The sequence below is a fragment of the Bombina bombina genome, chromosome 4 (genome assembly GCF_027579735.1).
Source record: "Bombina bombina isolate aBomBom1 chromosome 4, aBomBom1.pri, whole genome shotgun sequence".
NCBI classification, from domain to species: domain Eukaryota; kingdom Metazoa; phylum Chordata; class Amphibia; order Anura; family Bombinatoridae; genus Bombina; species Bombina bombina.
In genome coordinates, this window is record NC_069502.1 from 843,713,700 (window position 1) to 843,739,307 (window position 25,608).

At 39.3% G+C, this 25,608-nt stretch overlaps 1 protein-coding gene across 3 annotated transcripts in view; it reads left to right on the forward strand.

Moving 5' to 3' along the window:
• The window catches only part of LOC128657241 (gastrula zinc finger protein XlCGF26.1-like), a 437,958-nt gene extending 432,520 nt beyond the window's left edge, over positions 1–5,438 (forward strand). For all 3 annotated transcript variants that reach the window (XM_053711511.1, XM_053711510.1, XM_053711512.1), the window contains one exon: positions 4,092–5,438. In XM_053711511.1, the coding sequence (XP_053567486.1) occupies positions 4,092–4,807 (716 nt within the window). In that variant the 3' untranslated portion in view covers positions 4,808–5,438. The remainder of the gene's footprint in view (positions 1–4,091) is intronic.
• Positions 5,439–25,608: the final 20,170 nt, after the last annotated feature.

Consider the following 25,608-nt stretch of genomic DNA (forward strand, 5'->3'; position numbering starts at 1 on the left):
GGGAATGAGTTTCCGCAGACCAGAGTGGGTCATTGTTACGACCGACGCCAGTCTATTAGGCTGGGGCGCGGTCTTAGAGTCCATGAAAGCTCAGGGTCTATGGTCTCGGGAAGAGTCCCTTCTCCCGATAAACATCCTGGAACTGAGAGCGATATTCAATCCGCTACGGTCTTGGCCTCAACTAGCGAAGGCCAGATTCATAAGATTCCAGTCGGACAACATGACGACTGTAGCTTACATAAACCATCAGGGAGGAACAAAGAGTTCCTTGGCGATGAGAGAGGTATCCAAGATCATCAAATGGGCGGAGGATCACTCCTGCCACCTATCTGCAATTCACATCCCAGGAGTAGACAACTGGGAGGCAGATTATTTGAGTCGTCAGATTTTCCATCCGGGGGAGTGGGAACTCCACCCGGAGGTCTTTGCCCAGTTAACTCAATTATGGGGCATTCCAGACATGGATGTGATGGCGTCTCGTCAGAACTTCAAGGTTCCTTGCTACGGGTCCAGATCCAGGGATCCCAAGGCGACTCTAGTGGATGCATTAGTGGCGCCATGGACGTTCAACCTAGCTTATGTGTTTCCACCGTTTCCTCTCCTTCCCAGGCTCGTAGCCAGGATCAAACAGGAGAAGGTCTCTGTGATCCTTATAGCTCCTGCGTGGCCACGCAGGACTTGGTATGCAGACCTGATGATTATGTCATCGGCTCCACCATGGAAGCTACCTTTGAGACAGGATCTTCTAGTACAAGGTCCATTCGAACATCCAAATCTAGTTTCTCTGCAGCTGACTGCTTGGAAATTGAACGCTTGATTTTATCCAAGCGTGGATTTTCAAATTCAGTGATAGATACTCTGGTCCAAGCCAGAAAACCTGTGACTAGAAAGATTTACCATAAAATATGGAAAAAATATATCTGTTGGTGTGAATCCAAGGGATTCTCCTGGAGTAAAATTAAAATTCCTAAGATTTTTTCCTTTCTCCAAGAGGGTTTGGATAAAGGGTTGTCAGCGAGTTCTCTAAAAGGACAGATTTCTGCTTTATCTGTTTTGTTACACAAACGCCTGGCAGCTGTGCCAGATGTACAAGCTTTTGTACATGCTTTGGTCAGAATCAAGCCTGTTTACAGACCCATGACTCCTCCTTGGAGTCTAAATTTAGTTATTTCAGTTCTTCAAGGGATTCCGTTTGAACCGTTAGATTCCATAGATATCAAGTTACTATCTTGGAAAGTTCTGTTTTTGGTTGCTATTTCTTCTGCTAGAAGAGTTTCTGAATTATCTGCTTTGCAGTGTGATCCACCCTATCTGGTGTTCCATTCAGATAAGGTCGTTTTGCGTACCAAGCCTGGTTTTCTTCCAAAAGTTGTTTCCAACAAGAATATTAACCAGGAAATAGTTGTTCCTTCTCTGTGTCCGAATCCAGTTTCAAAGAAGGAACGTTTGTTACACAATTTAGATGTAGTCCGTGCTTTAAAGTTCTATTTAGAAGCAACAAAGGATTTTAGACAAACTTCATCTTTGTTTGTTGTTTACTCTGGTAAGAGGAGAGGACAAAAAGCTACTGCTACCTCTCTTTCTGGCTGAAAAGCATTATCCGATTGGCTTATGAGACTGCCGGACGGCAGCCTCCTGAACGAATCACAGCTCACTCCACTAGGGCTGTGGCTTCCACATGGGCCTTCAAGAACGAGGCTTCTGTTGACCAGATATGTAATTTTACAAATTTGATACTTATGCTTCTTCAGAGGCTATTTTTGGGAGAAAGGTTTTGCAAGCCGTGGTGCCTTCTATTTAGGTAACCTGATTTGCTCCCTCCCTTCATCCGTGTCCTAAAGCTTTGGTATTGGTTCCCACAAGTAAGGATGACGCCGTGGACCGGACACACCAATGTTGGAGAAAACAGAATTTATGCTTACCTGATAAATTACTTTCTCCAACGGTGTGTCCGGTCCACGACCCGCCCTGGTTTTTTAATCAGGTTTGAAAAATTTCTCTCTATACACTACAGTTACCACAGCACCCTATAGTTTCTCCTTTTTTTCTCCTAACCGTCGGTCGAATGACTGGGGGGCAGAGCCTGAGGAGGGGCTATATGGGCAGCTTTTGCTGTGCTCTTTGCCATTTCCTGTTGGGGAAGAGAATATTCCCACAAGTAAGGATGACGCCGTGGACCGGACACACCGTTGGAGAAAGAAATTTATCAGGTAAGCATAAATTCTGTTTTTTTGTTTATAAAAGTAGGTACTGTCAGAAACCGCCTTTGTCTTCTGCTTATTAGGTAGTCTTCATTGGTTACTTTCAGGAACCATCTCTGATAATACGCATTAATGCAAAAAGTGCTGCTATAGCTTTTCTGGCTTTACAAGAATTATGGCACAAACCCTGGTCTGCTGATATAGTTTCTGAGAAAAGGCTGCTCTGTCTCCCTTTTTTTTTTTTTTTTTTTTGAACCAGGCCTGTATCCAATTATTACTACAAATTGTCTCTGAGTTCCTCAAGATCCCTTTAAGGCCACAACCTTTCTGGCTTGTGTTAAGGATTTGGAGACAATGGGAAAACTTTCCTCTGTTCGGGGTTCTACTATTCAGCCTATTTTGAATCTCAAAACTCTAAACACTTTTCTAAAAGTGCCAACTTTCAAAATAGAGACAATTTGCACTGTACTTCATTTACTTCCATCGACTTAAAGGAACATAAAACCCAAATATTTTCTTTTGTGCTTCAGACAGAGCGTACAATTAAAAATAAATGTTTCCAGTTTACGTCTATAATGAAATTTGCTTTGCTTTCCTGGTTTTCTTTGTTGAAGAAATATCTAGATAGGTAGTGTGCAACTCTATGGAACACTGCATTGAAAGAAAAAGTGCTGACATCTGATGTTCTTGCAAATGTATAACATACTTTTAAAACCATTGCCTTATAGTGATGCAGACTCATGAACTCTCCTGAGCTTACTTTTTTGCTTTTTAGTGATACTAAGAGAACAAACCACATTTGATAATAGAAGTAAAATGCAAAGATGTTTAAAATTATATGCTTTATCAGAATCAAGAAAAATGCTTATTTACACATCCCTTTCCACAGGGATCATGTCAGGTTCTTGAGATTTGCCATTCTCAGCAGTCATTATCAGGTTGTGGCACTCCCATTTAGTCTGGCAGCAGTGCCTAGTCTTTACAAAGGTTCTAGTAGGATTGCTGACTGTGATGTGAGCTCAGGAAATCTCTGAAGTTTCGTACCTGGATGATATTCTGACACAGGCAGTCTTCTCTTCAGCTTGCAATGAAACACACACAACTGGTTTGTCAGCTGCTTTGCAGTCATGGTTGGAAAAGCAACCTACCAAGGAGATCCTTGACTCCGCAGACCTGGGTATCCTTCCTAGGGTCTATAATCAATTGAATTACTATAATTTTCTCTAACAGAATAGCACAGACTAAAACTGGAACAGTCTTCTGCTCAACTCCAACTCAATCCTCTTCCTTTCCTTGCTTAATACAAGTTGTAGACCTCATGGTCAATGTCTCAGATGCAGTTCCATTTGTCAGGTTTCATCTGCAGTCTCTCCAATTAAAGATGCTGAAGCAATAGAACATAGATTATGAGGATCTATCTCAGTGGTATTATTAATTAATGGTAAGTCACAACCCATGTCTGCTTGTAGCAGACATACTCTGTTCTCTCCTGCCTCCATCTATTGTAGCATGTGGACCTCACCCAGAGGTAAATGTCAGTTTATTCTTGTGTGTTCCAGACAATCAAGGGATTAAACCACTGCTGTACATATGATTTGCAACTATGATTTGAATTCCTGAATGTCTGTGTCCATTTTAAAAGCTCTAAATACATTAAGGTAGAGAAAATTACAACAGCAGTGAATACAATTTATTTCTGTAATTTACAAATATGAGATAACTAATGTCCATTAAACTGCCCTTTAGCCTTTGCATGGATCAGTGTAGGTTCATAGCTAGTCCCCTCCCCTTGTAGTAGACGCTAATTCAGAAAAGTTAAAATGTTATCAAGATAAAATAATTATGTCATTAATCAATAATAGTATTCCCATTGTATTTTTTTATTAACAGGTAGATTCACAAACTGCAGTGCCGATGCTACTTTCAGTCTTCAAAATCAAAGAAGCCACATGGGAAATTTATGTTCTGAATGTGGGAAATGTTTTACTCTGAAGTCGTCTCTTATTAGGCATCAGAAAATTCATGCAAGAGAAAGAGAGAGAAGATTTTTATGTTCTGGCTATGAGCAATGTTTTACCACGAAATCTTCTCTTATTAGGCATCAGACAATTCATACAAGAGAGAAAGCATTTTTATGTTCTGACTGTGAGAAATGTTTTTCCACGAAACCTTCTCTTATTAGGCATCAGAAAATTCATACAAGAGAGAAAGCATTTTTATGTTCTGACTGCGAGAAATGTTTTACCACGAAATCTTCCCTTAATAGGCATCAGAAAATTCATACAGGGGAGAAAGATTTTTTGTGTTCTGAATGTGGGAAATGTTTTCCTTTGAAATCACAGCTCATTAGTCATCAGAAAAGTCATAGAGTGGAGAAAGACTTTTTATGTTCTGAATGTGGGAAACGTTTTAAATTTAAATCAGCTCTTACTAATCATATGAAAATTCATACAGGGGAGAAAGATTTTGTGTGTTTAAAATGTGGGAAATGTTTTACTCATCATTCAACTCTTATTAATCATCAGAGAACTCATATTAAAGAAAATCGGAGCTTAAACTCTGAAGCACAGAGGCCGACACATAGTCGTCATCCACTCAGTGTCTAGAGTGCAGATGATGACTACATGTTCTCCTCGGGGGGGCACTTTTGGGACTGTTTGAGGCCCCCTCTGCGAAGTTGAGACAGCTTTGGAAACATGTAGAAAATCACTTCTGAAAAATCCTAGCTAAATTTTTGAGCTAACTCCCAGTATGGCTTTACTAAACAAATTACTAAATTTCCCCTGCAAATTAAGGAGACAACTATTACAAATTGATTGCACTTAAATGGAAAACTCAAGACTCTCTAACGGAACAAATTTGGATAGACAAAATAACTGAGTGGCTGACATTGGAGGAATGCGGCTATCTAAAGAGGCAGAAACTTAATTTCTTTCATGACATGAAATTTATCTGGGAAGATTCCTTACATTCCCCTCACAGAGACTTTGACAGACAACACGACAGAACTGAAGCAGACGGCTGAGGCGGACTCAATTATAGGCATTTACCCACCTTTTATGCATCTTAGGGGTTGGAGATGGGACTTGCAAAAGGCTGATAACCTTTATAAGGGTCTTTATGGCCCTATTGGCTGGGCTATGGGAGAAAAATTATTATCATTGTATTGTATGAAACAGCGGAACGTTTAAAGAAATATGAACATAAGAGACTGTACACAGCTTATATGGTTTACAATACCAGTGTAGATTATTTGTTGTTTAGTTTAAATATTGTCTATGTCAATTACCAAGTGCAGAGTGATCTAAAATTCCTTCTACCCGAACTGTATCATATCATTATGTATGCAACATATTGTACCGTTGGGTGATTTGCAATCTCTTTGTAATTTCCATGTTTTTCTCTTTGCGCAATGAAAGTTGAAATTTTAAAAAAAAAAAAATCCCAAGTGCTTGATTGGAGTTAGATTCAGGTGTTCATGTGGAAGAGAGAAACCCAATAGTGAAGACTGCTTTGATCTGAACCTAGCAATCGCAGAGGCATATACTCTTATATAGACCTATGATACAATCATATGTATTGTCCAATAATGTTGGACTTTATTTGGACAATACATATGATTGTATCACAGGTCTATATTCAGTGGCATCCGGTCTCATATACGCTGCAAGCCGTTTGGTTCATTATATGAACGGTTAAAATATGCTCTATTATAAGACTAATAACTATTATGTTTAAAGGCCTTTGTTTTAATAAATTGTATTTTACTCTGGAAACATTGAGGATTCATTTATCTCCCTCTTTGAAGCCGTGGGGCTTAACACCTACAAGCGCATAATCTAAGAGTTGAGATATAGCTCTCAAAAGTATGAGTATATGCCTTTGTGATTGCTGGGTTCAGATCAAAACAGTCTTCACTATTGTGTTTCTCTCTTCCACATGAACACCTGAATCTAACTCCAATCAAGCACTTGGGACTTTTTATTACTTACAATGAACTAAAGATACGGGCGGGAGCCGTGGACTCTCCTCCCCTCGATGGAAATTAAATTATCAGGTAAGCATAATTTATGTTTTCCATCTAAAGGGGAGGAGAGTCCATGACTTAATTCATTACTGTTGGGAACATATATCCAAGCTATAGAGAACACTGAATGAAATCAGGAGGGTAAAAGGCGGACCCTAATCTGAGGGCACCACAGCCTGCATTACCTTTCTCCAAAAAAAATGTCAAATTTGTAAAACTTTGTAAAAAGTGTGTAAGGAGGACCAGGTAGCCGCCTTACAAATTTGCTCCATAGAGGCCTCATTCTTGAAGGCCCAAGACGAAGCCACAGCTTTAGTTGAATGAGCCGTGAGCCTCTGAGGAGGCTTATGTCCCGCTGTCTCATAGGCCAAGTGAATTAAGCTCCTCAAACAAAAGGACAAAGAAGTAGAAGAGGCTTTCTGACCCATGCGCTTCCCTGAATACACCACAAAAAGAGATGTAGACTGTCTGAAATCCTTTGTAGCCTGAAGATAGAACTCTTGCATGAACCACATCCAGGTTATGAAGTAACCTCTCCTTAGAAGAAGAAGAAGGTTTAGGACATAAAGAAGGAACAACTATTTCCTGATTGATGTTACAGTTAGACACCACTTTGGGAAGAAACCCCAAACCAGTGCGGCACTGCCTAATCCGCATGAAAAACCAGATAAGGATGCTCACATTGCAAGGCAGCTAGTTCAGAGATTCTGCGTGCCAATGCAATGGCCAACAGGAAAAGAACCTTCCAGGACAGAATCTTAATGTCAATGGAGTGCATAGGCTCAAACGGAACCTTCTGCAATACTTTAAGAACCAAGTTTAAGCTCCATGGAGGAGCAGACTGTCTAAAGACAGGCCTGATTCTAGACAGCCTGAACAAAAGATTGTATGTCAGGGAGCTCAGCGAGTCTCCTATGCAACAAGACTGATAATGCCGAAATCTGTCCCTTTAAGGAACTGGCGGCAGGACCCTTCTGCAAACCGTCTTGGAGAAAGGACAGAATCCTGGATACCTTCACACTATGCCAAGGATATCCATGCTTCTCACACCAGGACAAGTCCTCCACACCTTATGGTAGATGCAACGAGTGACTGCCATACTTGCCAGAATTAGTGTATCAATCACACTTTCAGAAAAGCCTCTCTTGGCCAAGACTAGGCGTTCAATCTCCATGCAGTCAGCCTCAGAGAATCAAGATTTTGATGTTGAAAAGGACCCTGTTCAAGCAGATCCCTGCGACAGGGTAACCTCCATGGCAGAGAGGATGACATCCTCACCAGATCCACAAACCACGTCCTCCGCGGCCACGATGGAGCAATCAGAATGGCCCAAGGCACCGCCAAGTCATCTATCAGCTCTGCATGGGGATCCCTGGACCTCGACCCGTATCGGGGTAGCTTGCAATTGAGTCTGTACACCATGAGATCTATCTCCGGAGATCCCCACCTGAGACAAATCTCTGCAAAGACTTTGGGGTGGAGAGACCATTCCCCCGGATAAAAGGATTGCCTGCTGAGAAAATCTGCTTCCCAGTTGTCCACACCTGGAATGTGAATCGCTGAGAGTGAGCAGCTGTGGGACTCCGCCCACTCCAAGATCCGAGACACCTCCCTCATGGCTAGGGACCTCCTTGTATGGAGATTCCAGACCGACAACATTACCTTGGTGGCTTACATCAACCATCAGGGGGGATGGTTGATGTAAGCCACCCGAGGTAATGTTGTCGGTCTGGAATCTGATGAAGCTGAATGACCCCAGAGTAGGCCATGCCTTTAGAGCATTGTAGATAGTTTGCAGTTCCAGAATATTTATTGGAAGAAGAGACTCCTGGGTCCATTTTCCTTGTGCCATCCTGGCACCCCAAACAGCTCCCCATCCTGCCAGACTCGCATCCGTGGTCACAATCTCCCAGGACGGTCTCAAGAAGGATGTCCCCATGGACAGTTGTTCCGGACTGATCCACCAAGAGAGGGAGATCCGACTCCAAGCATTCATTTATATCTGCTGAGATAGATCTGAATGATCACCATTCTACTGTCTCAATATGCACAATTGAAGAGGTCTGAGATGAAACCTGGCGAATGGAATGACGTCTATGCTGGAAACCATGAGTCCGATCACCTCCATACACTGAGCGACTGAGGGGCTTGAGGAGGACTGAAGGGCAAGACAAGAGGACGCAATCTTCCCGTGTCGATAGTCTGTGAGAAATATTTTCATGGACATAGAGTCTATTATCGTGCCCAGGAACTCCACCCTGTTGCTGGGAACCACAGAACTCTTTCCTGAGTTGATCTTCCAACTGTGAGATTGAAGCAAAAGAAGAAGAGCCCTCGAATGATCCTCTGTGAGACTGAGCGACGGTGCCTGGACGAGGATGTCGTCCAGATAGGGCAACACAGCAATGCCTCTGGCCACTGCAAGTAGTGCCAAGAAGACTCTCTGGGCCATCGCCAGACCAAAGGGGAGGGCCACAAACTGGAAGTGTTGGTCAAGAAACGCAAATCTTTGTGATTTGGCACATGAAGGTAAGCGCCTTTCAAGTCTATAGTTGTCATGAACTGTCTTGAACCTCTTGAACTAGAGGCAGAATAAATCTGATTGTTTCCATTTTGAACGATGGAACACTCAGACTTGTTTAAACACTTTAGGTCCAGAATCGGGCGGAACATGCCCTCCTTCTTTGAAACCACAAAAAGATTTATATACTACCCTAGACCACTTTCTGCTTGGGGTACTGGTATAATGACGCAGAGAGAGGAGAGATCCCTTACACAGTCTAGAAAGGCCTCTCTTTTATGATCTTGAAGACAGGTTTGACAGGAGGAATCTCCCCCTGTGCGGATGGGATCTGAACCCTATCCTGTAACCCTGGGCGGCAACCTCCAGAACCCAAGGGTCCTGAACGTCCTGTAACCAGGCGACTGAGAAGAGAGATAATCTGCCCCCTACTTGGTCCTGAGACCGGTCACCCCCTCATGCCGATTTTGTCTCCCTTGCCTCCCGTAACCGTGGATATGATCAAATCCAATCCTGGACCAAACAGAATCTTTCCTTGAAAAGGCAGGGACAACAGCCTTGATTTAGAAGTCATGTCCGCAGACCAAGACTTTAGCCACAGAGCCCTGCGAGCTAAAACGGAAAAACCTGACACCTTAGCATTCCGGCGAATAATTTGCATATTGGCATCACAGATAAAAGAATTGTTGACCTTCAGCACCTTAATCTTATCCTGTATCTCGTCGATGGAAGTCTCCCCATTGACCATTTCACACAGGGATTCACACCAATATGTCGCATCTCCAGCAAGATGTGTGTTGAAACATCTTCCTTAACATGTTTTCCAACTTTTTATCTATGGGCTCTTTAAACGACAAACTATCCTCAAGGTAAATAGTCGTCCATTTTGCGAGCGTGGAAATAGCAACATCCACCTTAGGAACAGTACCCCACAGCTCAAGCTGAGAGTCCGGAACGGGGAACAGTTTCTTAAAGGAAGAAGAAGGGGAAAAGGAAGAAACTAATCACTCCCATTCATTCTTAATATTAGCCATCTTAATAGGAACTGGGAAGGTCAGAGGCACCACCCTGTCCTCATATACCTTATCAAGTTTAGAAATCGCAGGTTCCTCCGGAAGCTTCGGTTCCGGAACCTGAAGAATAGCAAGCACTTGCTTCAGCAAAAAGCGCAAATTCTCTATCCTAAACCTAAAGTCAGGCTCCTGGTTTAGATGACACAAACTCCGACCCAGAAGGGGCCTCCTCCGAAGAGTCGGAGTGGGCCTCATCATTGTGTAATGCCTCTGATATTTCCATAAGCTTAGTCAACCCTTGGGTCGGGCCGCCATGATATGCCCTACGATTGCACTTAGCAGAAAGTGGTAAGGCATGGATCACTTTCGATACCGCCGTTTGCAGTTGATCCACAAAATCTGACGGCCAAGGAATCTCTCCCGCAGGAGTAATGGTTGGACCCTGGGGCGCTGCATGTGCAATTTGAGATGAATGCAGGGAACGCACCTCACTGGACGGGGAACTTTCAGAGGTGGACGGCTCAGTTGTACTAGACATCAGTTTACTGTTAGATGTTGTAACTTTATTAAGGCATGTGGAACATAGTTGAGTGGGCTGTTCTATCAGAACCTCCTCACAATAAACACAGGAATGAGACCTTTATAACCTCCAATGGCCGGGGCACTCACCACCTCCTATGACCCGGACTACAGAAACCATTTTGTCTCCTGCGCCGCCTATCAACAGAGGAAAAGAGATAGCCACAACCGGTCACATGGAATGCTTGGCAGGACTGCCCCTGCCTAAGGAGAAAACGTGCCAAAAAAAGGGCTGCGCAATCCTCCCGAAAGTCACCTGAAAGTTCCACACATTGCCAGAGCCTCATCTCGCACATAATGCAGCAATGACACAATAAACAATATCTTGTATAAACACCCCCCCCCCCGTTCAATAATCCCCCTTCCAGGAATATTAACCCTTGATTCTTTAAAGATAGGAGGCATCACACTGTGACCCTGTCTTCCGTGATATCATTATGTAATTAAAAAATGAAACAATCTTACAAGAATCTACGCCGTGGAACAGGAACATGGCCCTTCAAGTGTGACAGGTTAGTAGCCTTGTTCCTGACATGGACTTGAGTGTAAAAAGCAGGCAGTGAAACTCGTCAACATTGATTGCTTGTGGAGCTGTTAATATGAGTCGGGATGGTTTTGCAGAAAGACTCCCTGTATCTCCGGACTCTAACTTTCGCCCAGGCTCCCACCGAGAGGCTGACATGACTACTTAAAACTCCAGTCCCAATGCGAAGAGTACTACCCTCCATAAGAGACTACTGCGATCTTCGCACTTCTCTGCCATCCTCCTGTGACAAAAGGCAAAGAATGACTGGGGGATGAGGGAAGTGGGGGAGGTATTTAAGCCTTTGGCTGGAGTGTCTGCCTCCTCCTGGTGGCCAGGTTCTTAATTCCCAACATTATTTCTCCCCTTTAGATGGAAATGATTATTCAAGCTGTTATCAGCATCAGGTCCAAAAGCCAGCATCTGTCATGGTATGGGGGTGTTTGAGTGCCCATAGCATGGGTAACATGCACATCTGTGAGGGCAGCATTAATGCAGAAAGATATATATACATTTTTGGAGCAACATATGCTGCCATACAGGCGTCGTCTTTTTTCAGAGACGTCCCTGCATTTTCCAACAGGACAAAATAAGGCAACAAAGGCCCCGTACAGTTGGATTAATGGGTGAAAATTCCGCTTGATAAACGTAACCAACTGGTGTCCTCAGTGCCCAAACGCTTAATAAGTTATTATTTTTTTTTAATTTTTGTTTTGACGTCGTTTTGTTTTGTTTTTATCTTTGGTTTGTCTGTTATTTTTTTTGTCTTTGTCGCTGTTTAAGGTTCAGATGTGATAAACAGGGATTTTCACATATCAGGGTTTAGTAATATAGATTTGATTGTGTGCGTTAAATTGATTTATTTAGAATGTCTTATTACCAAAATCGATATCATAGGACATTATACAGAAATATATTCAAGACTGTATAACTATCCAACTATTGTATTTTATAGACTATACGATGTTTAAATAGGACTGTCTGTTTTGATTAGTCAATCTAATTAGTGTATCTAATTTGTATTTACAAGAAATTGTATTATTTTGTTTTTTCTCTGTATATCTACTTTTATGTGTGCCCTGTTGCACAGAGAACAAGAAAAATCAATAAAAATTCTATATATAAAAAATAAATGTTATTAAAACAAAAAGGTGATGTTACACAGGGGTAAAGAGTCAACTGTGACAACTTTTTTGGTGTTTGTTGCAGTCATCTGATTTGAAATGAGTGTATATTTTGAAAAATACAATACATTTACAAAGTAAAACATCAAATAATGTGTTAATAAACGGCGAGATTACGAGTTTTGCGTTAGGAGCTATGGGGTGCTAACGAGCAGTTTTTTCTCACCGCTCACTTACCTACAGCGCTGGTATTATGGGTTTTTACAAACCCGGTGTCAAAAGGCAAGAAGTGAGCGTAGAGCAAAATTTTGCTCCATACCGCACTCCAATACCAGCGCTGCTTAAGTCAGCGGTGAGCTGATCGTACGTGCTCGTGCACGATTTCCCCATAGACATCAATGGGTAGAGCCGGCTGAGAAAAAGTCTAACACCTGCCAAAAAGCAGCGTAAAACTCAGTAACGCAGCCCCATTGATTCCTATGGGGAAACACATTTTATGTTTATACCCAACACCTTAACATGAACCCCGAGTCTAAACACCCCTAATCTTACACTTATTAACCCCTAATCTGCTGCCCCCAACATCACTGCCACTATATTAAATGTATTAACCCCTAAATCTAAGTCTAACCCTAACACCCCCTAACTTAAATATATTTTAAATAAATCTAAAGAAAATTACTATAATTAACTAAATTATTCCTATTTAAAACTAAATACTTACCTATAAAATAAACCCTAAGATAGCTACAATATAACTAATAGTTACATTGTAGCTAGATTAGGGTTTATTTTTATTTTACAGGCAAGTTTGTATTTATTTTAACTAGGTAGAATAGTTATTAACTAGTTACTAACTACCTAGCTAAAATAAAGACAAATATACCTGTAAAATAAAACATAACCTAAATTAAAAATAACACCTAACACTACACTACAATTAAATAAATTAAATACAATTAAATAAATTAAATTCGCTAAATCACACAAAAAAACACTAAATTACAGAAAATAAAAAACAAATTACAGATCTTTAAACTAATTACACCTAATCTAATAGCCCTATCAAAATAAAAAAAGCCCCCCCCCCAAAAAAAAACCCTAGTCTAAACTAAACTATCAATAGCCCTTAAAAGGGCCTTTTGCGGGGCAATGCCCCAAAGTAATCCGCTCTTTTACCTGTAAAAAAAAAAATACAAACAACCCCCCCCAACAGTAAAACCCACCACACTAACCCCCGAAGATTCACTTACCTGGAGATGTCTTCATCCAAGCGGCAAGATGTCCTCAAGGAAGCCGGCAGAAGTGGTCCTCCAGAGGGGCTTTAGATTCCGATTGGCTGATAGAATTCTATCAGCCAATCAGAATTAAGGTTGAAAAAAATCCTATTGGCTGATGCAATCAGCCAATAGGATTGAACTTCAATCCTATTGGCTGATCCAATCAGCCAATAGGATTGAGCTCGCATTCTATTGGCTGATTGGAACAGCCAATAGAATGCCAGCTCAATCCTATTGGCTGATTGAATCAGCCAATAGGATTTTTTCTACCTTAGTTCCGATTGGCTGATAGAATTCTATCAGCCAATTGGAATCTAAGGGACACCATCTTGGAGGACGTCACTTAAGGTTATATTCATTCCGAAGAAGCCGTCGTTTGAAGAGGATGCTCCACGCCGGATGTCTTGAAGATGGAGCCGCTCCGCGTCGGAAGGATGAAGATGCCGTCTGGATGAAGACTTCAGCCCGTCTGGAGGACCACTTCTGCCAGCTTCCTTGAGGACATCTTGCCGCTTGGCAAGTATCTTACCGCATTCCCGGTAAGTGAATCTTAGTGATTTTATAAGGGTGTATTTTTAAGGGTGTATTGGGCGGCTTTATTTTTTAGGTTAGGGCTTTGGGCCTGCAATAGTGCTAAATGCCCTTTTAAGGGCAATGCCCATCCAAATGCACTTTTCAGGGCAATTGGGAGCTTAGGTTTTTTTAGTTAGGCTTTTATTTGGGGGGTTGGTTGTGTGGGTGGTGGGTTTTACTGTTGGGGGGGTTGGTTTTATTTATTTTTTTACAGGTAAAAGAGCTGATTACTTTGGGGAAATGCCCCGCAAAAGGCCCTTTTAAGGGCTATTGATAGTTTAGGCTAGGGGTTTTCTTTATTTTGCGAGGTCTTTTTTTATTTTGATAGGGCTATTAGATTAGGTGTAATTAGTATAAAGACCTGTAATTTGTTTTTTATTTTCTGTAATTTATTGGGGGGGGTTGTGATTTAGCTAATTTAATTGTAGTGTAGTGTTGGGTGTTATTGTAACTTAGGTTAGGTTTTATTTTGTAGGTCAATTTGTCTTTATTTTAGCTAGGTAGTTAGTAAATAGTTAATAACTATTTAATAACTATTCTACCTAGTTAAAATAAATACAAACCTGCCTGTAAAATAAAAATAAACCCTAAGCTAGATACAATGTAACTATTAGTTATATTGTAGCTAGCTTAGGGTTTATTTTATAGGTAAGTATTTAGTTTTAAATAGGAATAATTTAGTTAATTATAGTAATTTTATTTAGATTTATTTAGATCATATTTAAGTTGGGGGGGTTAGACTTAGATTTAGGGGTTAATACATTTAATATAGTGGCGGCGACGTTGGGGGTGGCAGATTAGGGGTTAATAAGTATAATGTAGGTGGTGGCAATGTTAGGAGCGGCAGATTAGGGGTTAATAATATTTAACTAGTGTTTGTGAGGCGGGAGTGCGGCTTAGGGGTTAATGTTTATTCTAGTGGCGACGATGTCTGGAGCAGCAGATTAGTGGTTAAAAATGTTATAGTGTTTTGCAATGCGGGAGGGCCTCAATTTAGGGCTTAATAGGTAGTTTATGGGTGTTAGTGTTGTTTTTAGCACTTTAGTTATGAGTTTTATGCTATGGCGTTGTAGTCTAAAACTCATAACTACTGACTTTAGAATGCGTTAGGAATCTTGGAGGTAGAGGGTGTACCGCTCACTTTTTGGCCTCCCAGGACAGACTCGTAATACCAGCGCTATGGAAGTCCCATAGAAAAAAGGCTTTATGAAAGTCGGTTTGCGGTAAGGCCAAAGAAGTGTGCTGTGCCCCTAAATCTGCAAGACTCGCAATAGCAGAGGTAGTGAAAAAGCAGGGTTAGGACCTGTTAACGCTGCTTTTTCACCTTAACGCAAAACTCGTAATCTAGCCGAAAGTGTTTTCAATATAGTACAGGGTGAACTGAATGTTCAAATGATTCTCTTTGTTGTTTTTTCCATACTGTCCTAACTTTTTCAGAATTGGGGATATATATATATATATATATATATATATATATATATATATATATATATATATATATACATACAATTATAGATTCTCAAAAGTTTGGACTATAGAAAGCTTGTATTGTTTTGTTTACAACCTTGTTTACTAAAATTGTAATAAAAATATGCATAGGTTTCACACCATTTTGTTTTAGATTTATCATTATAAAATATTGATATAGTTTGGATCTGCTTAAAAAACAATATATAGAAAAAACAGGGAGGAGGTGGCTCTGATGTATTTAAATTAAACACTCAATTAGTAAAAACTTCTCAAGAATAAAATAACTTAAAACGTGTGCTTATTACAATTAAAGTGAAAAAGTTATGGAGATTAGGCGCTTAATCTGCAAAAGGGATAAAAGGTGTGTATGGAAGTCGTTAGCTAAATATGTCGAAAAAACTGGACCTTGGACAGAATAAGTGAAAAATTCTTCTACAATTTATTTTCAAAATAAAAACATGATAATACCAAGATAAAATAAATCACAATCCCTAAGTGTTGCAACACTATATAGATCAATTCATAAAATTTCTAAAATTCAGATATACATTTGTTTCATACACAAATAAAAGGATTTATCTGCTCTTTTGTATCCTTTGTTCAAAGATTTTAGATAGAATGTATTCTTTTATTTCAACACAATTAATAATATTTGTCTCTATTTGATATTTTATATCTATATTTCATCAACTTTAAAATTACAAATATGTAGCAAAAACTAACAATTAGTTAAAACAATTTAAATGCAAGACTGATTATAAATGGCGTCCCCACAATGGCTGTTTACTTATATTGGTTGCAATTTTGTGTATCTAAAAAGTTCATCAAAGCATTTGTAAGTAATTGGAGATAAATTACTGAGGGCTGTGTTCTTTATCCTTATATTTATGTTGTGATATATTACGGTTTCACAGTTACCTCTTTGTATCCTCAGTGAGCTTAATTTGTAGAAAAGGAATGTTCCAAACAGTGTTTAGGGAAGATTTTCTTACCCTCTCTTGTGAGCTGTTACTACTCACGGCTTCCCGGCAGTTCCTAGTGTCCTCAGTTTGACTCTCAGACAAGGGGTTCTGGTAGGTAATTTTCTTTGTGTTACCTTGTCACTGGTCTTTGTAGAAGTGCTCTGATTACAGCACCAAACTGTAGACAATCCTTTTGTTTCTGTAACTTGCGCAAGTTAGCTTTTGTGTTTGTAGTTCCTCAATCTCCTGCACTTAAGTACTTCTGTACGCAGGAAAAAAACAGGCTTTTTCTTTCTTGGTGTTCACACAGATATCAACATGTTTCGCCAGCAACCCTGGCTTTATCAAGATAAAGTGTGATCACACCTTACACCTTTATATAGAACTGACTTGATTTCCATTGGTCCATTCACTGTTTCTGTTTCTCTTTTCCACTGGGTCCTAGAGTCCTTTTGTTCAAATATCCTATTTTGTTTTCTAACTTTTTATTTCTTATTCAGGTCATATCAGAGTGGTTAACCGATTTCTTTTTTCATTATTCCTAACAGCCTTTCTCCATTACTTCACATATGCCAAGGGGTTCAACCATTTATATTTTAACAGTTTATTTAATTTTCACATTCATTTTCTATTACTCCTATTAACATTTTAAACTTTTGACAAATCTTTAGAATAAATTAGTTTAGAGATCCATTTATTTTAAAATAATAATCCCAATTAATTTTTTATATAAATATATTATTTTTCCAAGTGTCTTAGGTGAAGAATTTTCAAGTGGCTCCATGATATAGGTACTATTACAAAAGTGAAAGGGGAGAAAAACAAATAAGGTGGTGATATGTTTGTGCAAGAGAAAAAATGATCCCTTTATTTTAGTGGCTCCATTATATAGATACTATTACAAAGGGGAGAGGGGGGAAAAACAAATAAGGTAGTGATATGTTTGTGTAAAGGAATTAATTATCCCTTTTTTTAAAAAAAAAATCTCTAGGATAATACATTTTTAGTGACTAAAACTAGTTATACATGTATAACTAGTTTTAGTCACTAAAAAATGTATTATCCTAGAGATTTTTTTTTTTTTTAAAAAAAGTACCTGTTCCACAAATCTATTGTAGCAATTCAATAAATAATGTTTTACTATTCAGTAAGTATCTCCTGAGTGATATACCTTGTATATAAGAATATTAGTGTAAGTGGAATATCAAGCATATGGTATGTGCATTGCTTATATTAAGCTACGACTATATAATCCACTTATCAATTGAATTCTAAGTATCACTCTTGTTGGGACAAAAATATAGTTAAACGTTTTCAGTTAACAGATTCAAACAGTGACACTACTTGCAGATAGTAACTGAACTGCTGTGATCGCAATTACCAACTCAGAAAATGAGATATAAAAAGCTCTCTCAGGAGTTCAATATCTGTAATTCGTGAGCAGTCTTATAGTGTGTATTGGTGATTGAACTGTGTTTTAATAAAGTTTCACGTTTCTTAAGATGTTCAATATATTGTGAATACTTAATCGTTCATCAACTGGATAAAAATAGTGTTTTGTTAAATTCCAATATTTTAGGTTCCTCTATGGTTATGCATAAACCACTGGTATTAGGTAAACCTAAATTATAGTTGCAGAGATTGCGCCGTTAAATATATAAACTCAAACTGATGTTGCCTACTAGCTGATTACTATACCTTTATTGGGCTGTGTTATTGTAAGTGTTACCCTTAATGTAATATTTGCTATTCAGTGTTTGTCATATACTGCAGTAACTTAAAGGGTACACTTAATTTCTTTTGTATTGCTCTGAAAATTGATTGAGTTAAATTGACCAATGCTCTGAATATATATATTTTACAGCTCATATAACCGGTACATAACATGAGTTTAGGCAGCAGTAAAAAGATATACCAAGATTAGTTATATTGCACCACCTGTACATAACCGGTACATAACATGAGTTTAGGCAGCAGTAAAAAGATATGCCAAGATTAGTTATATTGCACCACCTGTACATAACCGGTACATAACGTGAGTTTAGGCAGCAGTAAAAAGATATGCCAAGATTAGTTATATTGCACCACTCGTGAATCTAGGTACAATTGTAATCTGTATTCATTAGATGGACTTGGTTGGAGGTTACACGCTCACAGCTAATTGCATAAGGTGCGCTCTTTCCTAGCCACCGGGATAGGATCAAGTAAAGTGTATTATTAAACACCTCACTGTGTTAAGATACTCATATAGTGTGGTATGTTATTCAGTGATATGTGTTCATAGCACAACATAAATTCAGCGCGATATTTAAAAGAATGGTTGTATTGCAAAACCTGTGAGTTTTGATACTATTGTGTTTGATTTAAAGTGACACACTGACAGCTGAATAAGCGAATGTATTCATGTCTACCCACCGTAGCAAAATCTCTATAGATTGAATTGTTACACGAATCTCTGTGTGAGAGACGTTAGATACAAAATTGTACCCTTGGTAATCAAGCTGCACTGTATTAATTTAAGAGTTACTGATTAGGAGCTGGTAATAAAGAGCGGATACAATTTTCAAGTTAGTGCATAATGCGCACAATGCACATTGGCTTTAAGAGCAAAGATATGTATAGCTTCGTATAATATATACGTAATACAGCTAGAGGTTGTTTGAAATTGTTAAACAGTAAACACTATTACGATTATTTTTATCCAGTTTCATTCACACTATAGACTTATAAAGCCGGTTATTTCAAGAGGAGTTACGCTAACCTCCAACCAAGTCCATCTAATGAATACAGATTACAATTGTACCTAGATTCACAGGTGGTGCAATATAACTAATCTTGGCATATCTTTTTACTGCTGCCTAAACTCACGTTATGTACCGGTTATGTACAGGTGGTGCAATATAACTAATCTTGGTATATCTTTTTACTGCTGCCTAAACTCATGTTATGTACCGGTTATATGAGCTGTAAAATATATATATTCAGAGCATTAGTCAATTTAACTCAATCAATTTTCAGAGCAATACAAAAGAAATTAAGTGTACCCTTTAAGTTACTGCAGTATATGACAAGCACTGAATAGCAAATATTACATTAAGGGTAACACTTACCACAACACAGCCCAATAAAGGTATAGTAATCAGCTAGTAGGCAACATCAGTTTGAGTTTATATATTTAACGGCGCAATCTCTGCAACTATAATTTAGGTTTACCTAATACCAGTGGTTTATGCATAACCATAGAGGAACCTAAAATATTGGAATTTAACAAAACACTATTTTTATCCAGTTGATGAACGATTAAGTATTCACAATATATTGAACATCTTAAGAAACGTACTGCAAACACAAAAGAAGAGAGAGCGCAGCCACGACTCACGGTAAATGTTTTTAATACATCCTTACTTCGCAAATAAACATATTGCACTTACAAACGTTTCAATAAAAACAGGCGTCTCTTGGTTCACTTTAATTGTCAGTTACTGTGGTACGGTTAATCCGTCCTTTTCAGCTGTGTGCGTTCACTCCTTGAAGTACCCCAAGTTACGCTCCTTCCAATTGCTTTTCTCTTTGTAGCGGTGCTTTTTCCTGACTATCCTTTTTGTGCCGTCTACGCGTTTCTTCCGTCTTCTGCGGACTTTCTCAAGACTCTTTGGCAGTGTGTAAGATGTTCGCGGGGATCCACGATTTAAAAGTCCGTTACTCCTCCCTTCTCCAATGATTGGCCCTATTGGCTCTTTAGAAATTCCTACGCCCACTTGCACAGTTCATCGGGCAATAGGGATTTATTTAAACGTTTTAACACCAATATACAAACCACTATCCGTCAGTCTGACGGATAGTGGTTTGTATATTGGTGTTAAAACGTTTAAATAAATCCCTACAAAGGATAGTCAGGAAAAAGCACCGCTACAAAGAGAAAAGCAATTGGAAGGAGCGTAACTTGGGGTACTTCAAGGACTGAACGCACACAGCTGAAAAGGACGGATTAACCGTACCACAGTAACTGACAATTAAAGTGAACCAAGAGACGCCTGTTTTTATTGAAACGTTTGTAAGTGCAATATGTTTATTTGCGAAGTAAGGATGTATTAAAAACTTTTACCGTGAGTCGTGGCTGCGCTCTCTCTTCTTTTGTGTTTGCAGTTCTTTTCCAGTCTGATACACTCCTTAGTGTTCAGTGAATCAAGCAGCAGCGCCACACTTACAAGAATACAGAGGAGAGTTGAACGAAGAGGAACAAAAAGAGGTTTCCGCAGATTGGAAAAAAATTTCTACCGTACTCCCTGAGACATTAAGGTAACACAGATTAATATAAGAAAACCCGATAATATACATAAATATTTTTTATGTGGGGGTATTTATCTCATTAATTTTGGACAAGTACTTGCATTAAAGAGCTATCGTACAGTAAAGATTATGTATTGAATAATTTTTAATAGGTTGAAGATAGTGGCAATTGATATTGATTTTTAATAAAATTATTCAGGGTACTGTTAGCGCTGTTTTTAGAATTTGTGTTATCTTAAGAAATGTGAAACTTTATTAAAACACAGTTCAATCACCAATACACACTATAAGACTGCTCACGAATTACAGATATTGAACTCCTGAGAGAGCTTTTTATATCTCATTTTCTGAGTAGGTAATTGCGATCACAGCAGTTCAGTTACTATCTGCAAGTAGTGTCACTGTTTGAATCTGTTAACTGAAAACGTTTAACTATATTTTTGTCCCAACAAGAGTGATGCTTACAGGCCCATTTATCAAGCTCCGTATGGAGCTTGAAGGGCCGTGTTTCTGGCGAGTCTTCAGACTCGCCAGAAACACAAGTTATGAAGCAGCGGTCTAAAGACCGCTGCTTCATAACCCTGTCCGCCTGCTCTGAGCAGGCGGACAGGAACCGCCGGAAATCAACCCGATCGAATACGATCGGGTTGATTGACAGCTCCCTGCTGGCGGCCGATTGGCCGCGAGTCAGCAGGGGGCGGCGTTGCACCAGCAGCTCTTGTGAGCTGCTGGTGCAATGTTAAATGTGGAGAGCGTATTGCTCTCCGCATTTAGCGAGGTCTTGCGGACCTGATCCGCAGTGTCGGATCAGGTCCGCAAGCCCTTTGATAAATGGGCCCCTTAGAATTCAATTGATAAGTGGATTATATAGTCGTAGCTTAATATAAGCAATGCACATACCATATGCTTGATATTCCACTTACACTAATATTCTTATATACAAGATATATCACTCAGGAGATACTTACTGAATAGTATAACGTTATTTATTGAATTGCTACAATAGATTTGTGGAACAGGTACTTTACGGATACTGTGTGGTGTATCACATTTCTATGGAATAGCTATATAGCAATTCCCACTCTAGCAGATATCTTTATATAGGTGTAAGAAAGTAGAGATCACAACCAGAATCCCTATAATAGTTTGTTTGTACAATTATATACAGTCGGTGCCTAAGTGTGGTTTTAAGTGTTATTCCTATTTTAAATTAACCCAATAAAAGTTATATTTTAATTTCTATTCTATCTGTTTTCTCCCCCATCCATTTATTCCCTCGGGAATAATCAGTGTCACCCATTTAGATTAAATTTATTCCCAGACCTAGGAGTTCTATAAGTGTATACTTTCTCTTTTTTGCTGCAATGTCTGAAAGTGTCTTTTGTTTCAATAGATTTAAATGTAGATTCGCACTCACCTTATTTTCTGGTTACAGCGGCTGATAAGTTTACCCGCTCACCTGCTTTCTCTGTATTAGCTGGGACTTTAGTGTGTATAATCTCAGGTGGATCCCATTTGTATTTAGTGTCCAGTCGTCTTCTAGTGCGCAATATATAGTTTGTGTGGGTTATTTATGACAAATTATTTCCAGTAGTGCTTAAATGTGAGCAGCATCTTGGGAGGCCAATTTAACAAAGGTCTTGCGGACCTGATCCGACAGTGCGCTGAAGGGGAAGAGCAATACGCTGTCCGTATTCAGCAATGCACCAACAGCTCACAAGTAACTTGTGTTTCTGGCGAGTCTGAAGACTCGCCAGAAACACGGCCCTTCAAGCTCCATTCGGAGCTTGATAGATAGGCCTCAAAGTCTCAAAAACAGCTCAGCACAGGAGTGTGCAGTGGTTCAGCAGCTAAAGTGTGAAAGGGGCATTAAACACTTTGAGATTGTAACATATAGATTACAAATTGAGCGCATGCTTCCGGGGCAAAAATGCACCTTGGTTGCACGTAAAATAACCATATGAAAGTAAATGCAATCGTGAGAGCACAGTTGCATTTACCATGTAAGCAAACACTGCAACCTCAGAGCTCTGGTAAAGTGAAAAAGTAGCACAAAATGCATCATAAATTCATATATAGTATATCGGTTAGCGATAGCTGGTGGCAGGGAAATTTTGAGGTCAAAACGAGGCTCAATATAAGTCTATGGGGATTGAGAAAATGCAATCACCACTTCCCGGTTTTAGTTTTTTACTGCAACAGTGCAAACTTGTCACTTGCAACCTATAATATACACGAAAATGGGCTTGCACCGCAAATTTGCGCCTCCCTTGTAATCTACCCAAAAACGTTAAATTATGTGTATTAAAACTACTTTGCAATAGACTTGATTTATTTTGTCCCCTTTTCCTGTAACTCAGAAAATAGGCTTTTTAATTTCCATTAATTGTCATAGAGTAATGGGAGCTGCCATGTTGAATCCTATGTCTCTCTTATCTAATGTATGTGTTACTGCATTGTCTTTTTATTATGCAGATGTTTATTGTGCAATCAGACTGTGTGTAATGGTCCTTTTAAATAGTGTTCTTGTTTTTGCAGTTAGAAAAAATATTTTTTTATGTTTAGGAATAAATCTATTTAGATCCACTGCAACAAGGAGAATATAGACACCCTCCTTTAGCAAAGTATTACATCAAATGGTTGTTTAGTTCATTGGAGTAAAATAGTTTTATTTGTGTCCCACAAGCTGAAGAAGCCATTACAGTTTTATGGGAAGGAAAACATATCTCCTAACCTATAGTATGCATCATTCAGCTGAACCAGAGACCTTATTGCCCTGGCTCATTAGATAATCTTTTTATATTGTATGTGCTGTGGTGGGTGAGAATAACCTTTATAAACTCATCACACAAAACTGAATCACAGTCACATTTCTTGTTAAATCTGCACATTTACTGGTCACAAACTTAAGCATGATGCAGAACCATTTGATACATATCCATGTTTTCTTGGGGGTCCACATGAAGAATTGGCCAACTTCTAATATCTAATAAAATAGCAGTATTAGTTCTTTAACCCTTTGAGTGCTAAGCACTTTCCCACCTGGGTGCTAAGCTGATTTAAGGGTTTTTTTATTTTTTGATATATATATATATATATATATATATTTTTTTTTTTTTTTTTTCAGATCCCCAATACTTATACCATTGGAAAGATTACCTTTCCAACGGTGGGTCTTGGGGGTCTGTAGCTGCTTAGATGCTTGAGATACAGGCTTCTAAGCAGCATGCCCCCTTTCCCTATATTTGTTATTGCAAAACGTGAAGCCCCAGTGATGCCTGTCACTACAGGCCCTATCGCCGGGGTAGGAGCGGGTGGGAGATCCCAGATCTCCCTCAAGTTGGGAGAATGCTAGTGACGGCTCAGCCATCGTTAGCACCTGAGTAGGAAACTCTGTGACGGCTCAAGAGCCGTCATTAGCACTGAAAGGATTAAAGGGACAGTTCACCCAAACATTTTCTCCCATTTAAACGGTTCCCAATGATCCATTTTACCTGCTGGGGTATATTAAATGGTTTACAAGTAGCTCCTTTACCCCTAATTTGGCCTTTGAAATAGCTGATTTAGCTTGTGCTATCCCAACCTATACTGAAAGTTTTGATACATCAGTCTCGGCTATTTATTAGCCTAAGTAAACACAGCGAGCAGAAGAAATTAAACTCACAGTGGGGTTGCAGAATAGTTCAGTAATAAAATGATAATTTTCCATTGTTCTCTCTATGTATTGAACTTTAGTTTTCCAGACAAATATAAGATAAGGAAGCAAGTGTGTGTACTCAAAGTGATAACATAATGAGATCTGATATTACCTGAAGCTCAACCCATTGTAATAGGCTGTGGTTTAAAAGCACAAAACCAGCTACTTCATATACACAAATAAACCTGAAAATGCAATTTCTCCTACAATTTATACTCTGCAGCTGGTATAACAAATCATTGAAAATACATTAATATAAAAAAATATTTTACAGTGTACTGTCCCTTTAAGGCATACTAATTTCGTGATACAATCCTAACTGACATGTGCAGCCAGATAGTAAACAATATACAAGATAAGGCTGCAGGACAGACCAAAAACACTTAATGACATAATATCAGCTTCAGTCATGTTTGAAAAATAAAACAATTTACAACAACTTATATACATACAAATATACACCAGAGAACTCAGATTACAAAGTAACTACTCCATATTCTCACAAACATCCAGACCCTGATACCACACAACACCAATAATGCTACATTCTACATCCTCCTAAAAATACATAAACAGGGGACCCCAGGAAGACCTATAATATCTGAAATTGACACTAACGGAAAACATCTCTAGCTGGGTAGAAAATATTCTGAAACCTCTGGTAAAAAACACATCCAGTTTCATTCAAGACACCACAGACCTGCAGAATAAGCTATAGGTGCACTACCAAAAGGTACCATCTTGGCAACAATGGATGTTGAAGCACTATATACAAATATCTCTCATCAAGATGGCCTAGCAGCATGCCAGGAATGTGTGCATCAAAATGTGCCAGGAATCAGACTGAGACGAGAATTGCAAAAATAATCACACCTTTATTAATAGCAAAAAAAAATAAAAAAAAGTCCACAAGTCAAATAAGTCAGGAATCAAAACCAGAGCTGGTAGTCAGACGAGCCGAGTCAGGAGCCAAATCAGGTAGTCAGACGAGCCGGAATCAGGAACAAGGAGAACAGCAGAGTCAGGAACAAGCCAGGGATCGGGAACCAGGAGGGATGTCAGACAGCCAGGTAATACACAGGAGCTCTCACAAACAGGTCTGAGACAATGCAAGGGCAAAGCATACTGAATAGAGGCCCTTTAAATAATAAGTGATGACATCCCAATTCTGAGACTGCATCCTGTCTCACACGGATGATGTACACCAGTCTGGCCATATAAGGAAGTGCAGGAAATGAGCAGCATCACACAGTATGCACCAGAGTCAGCAAGAGAGGTGAGTAAAAGGGCTGCCAGCAGCACATGGCAAACAAAACAGGGAAAAAACCCTGACAGTACCCTCCCCTCA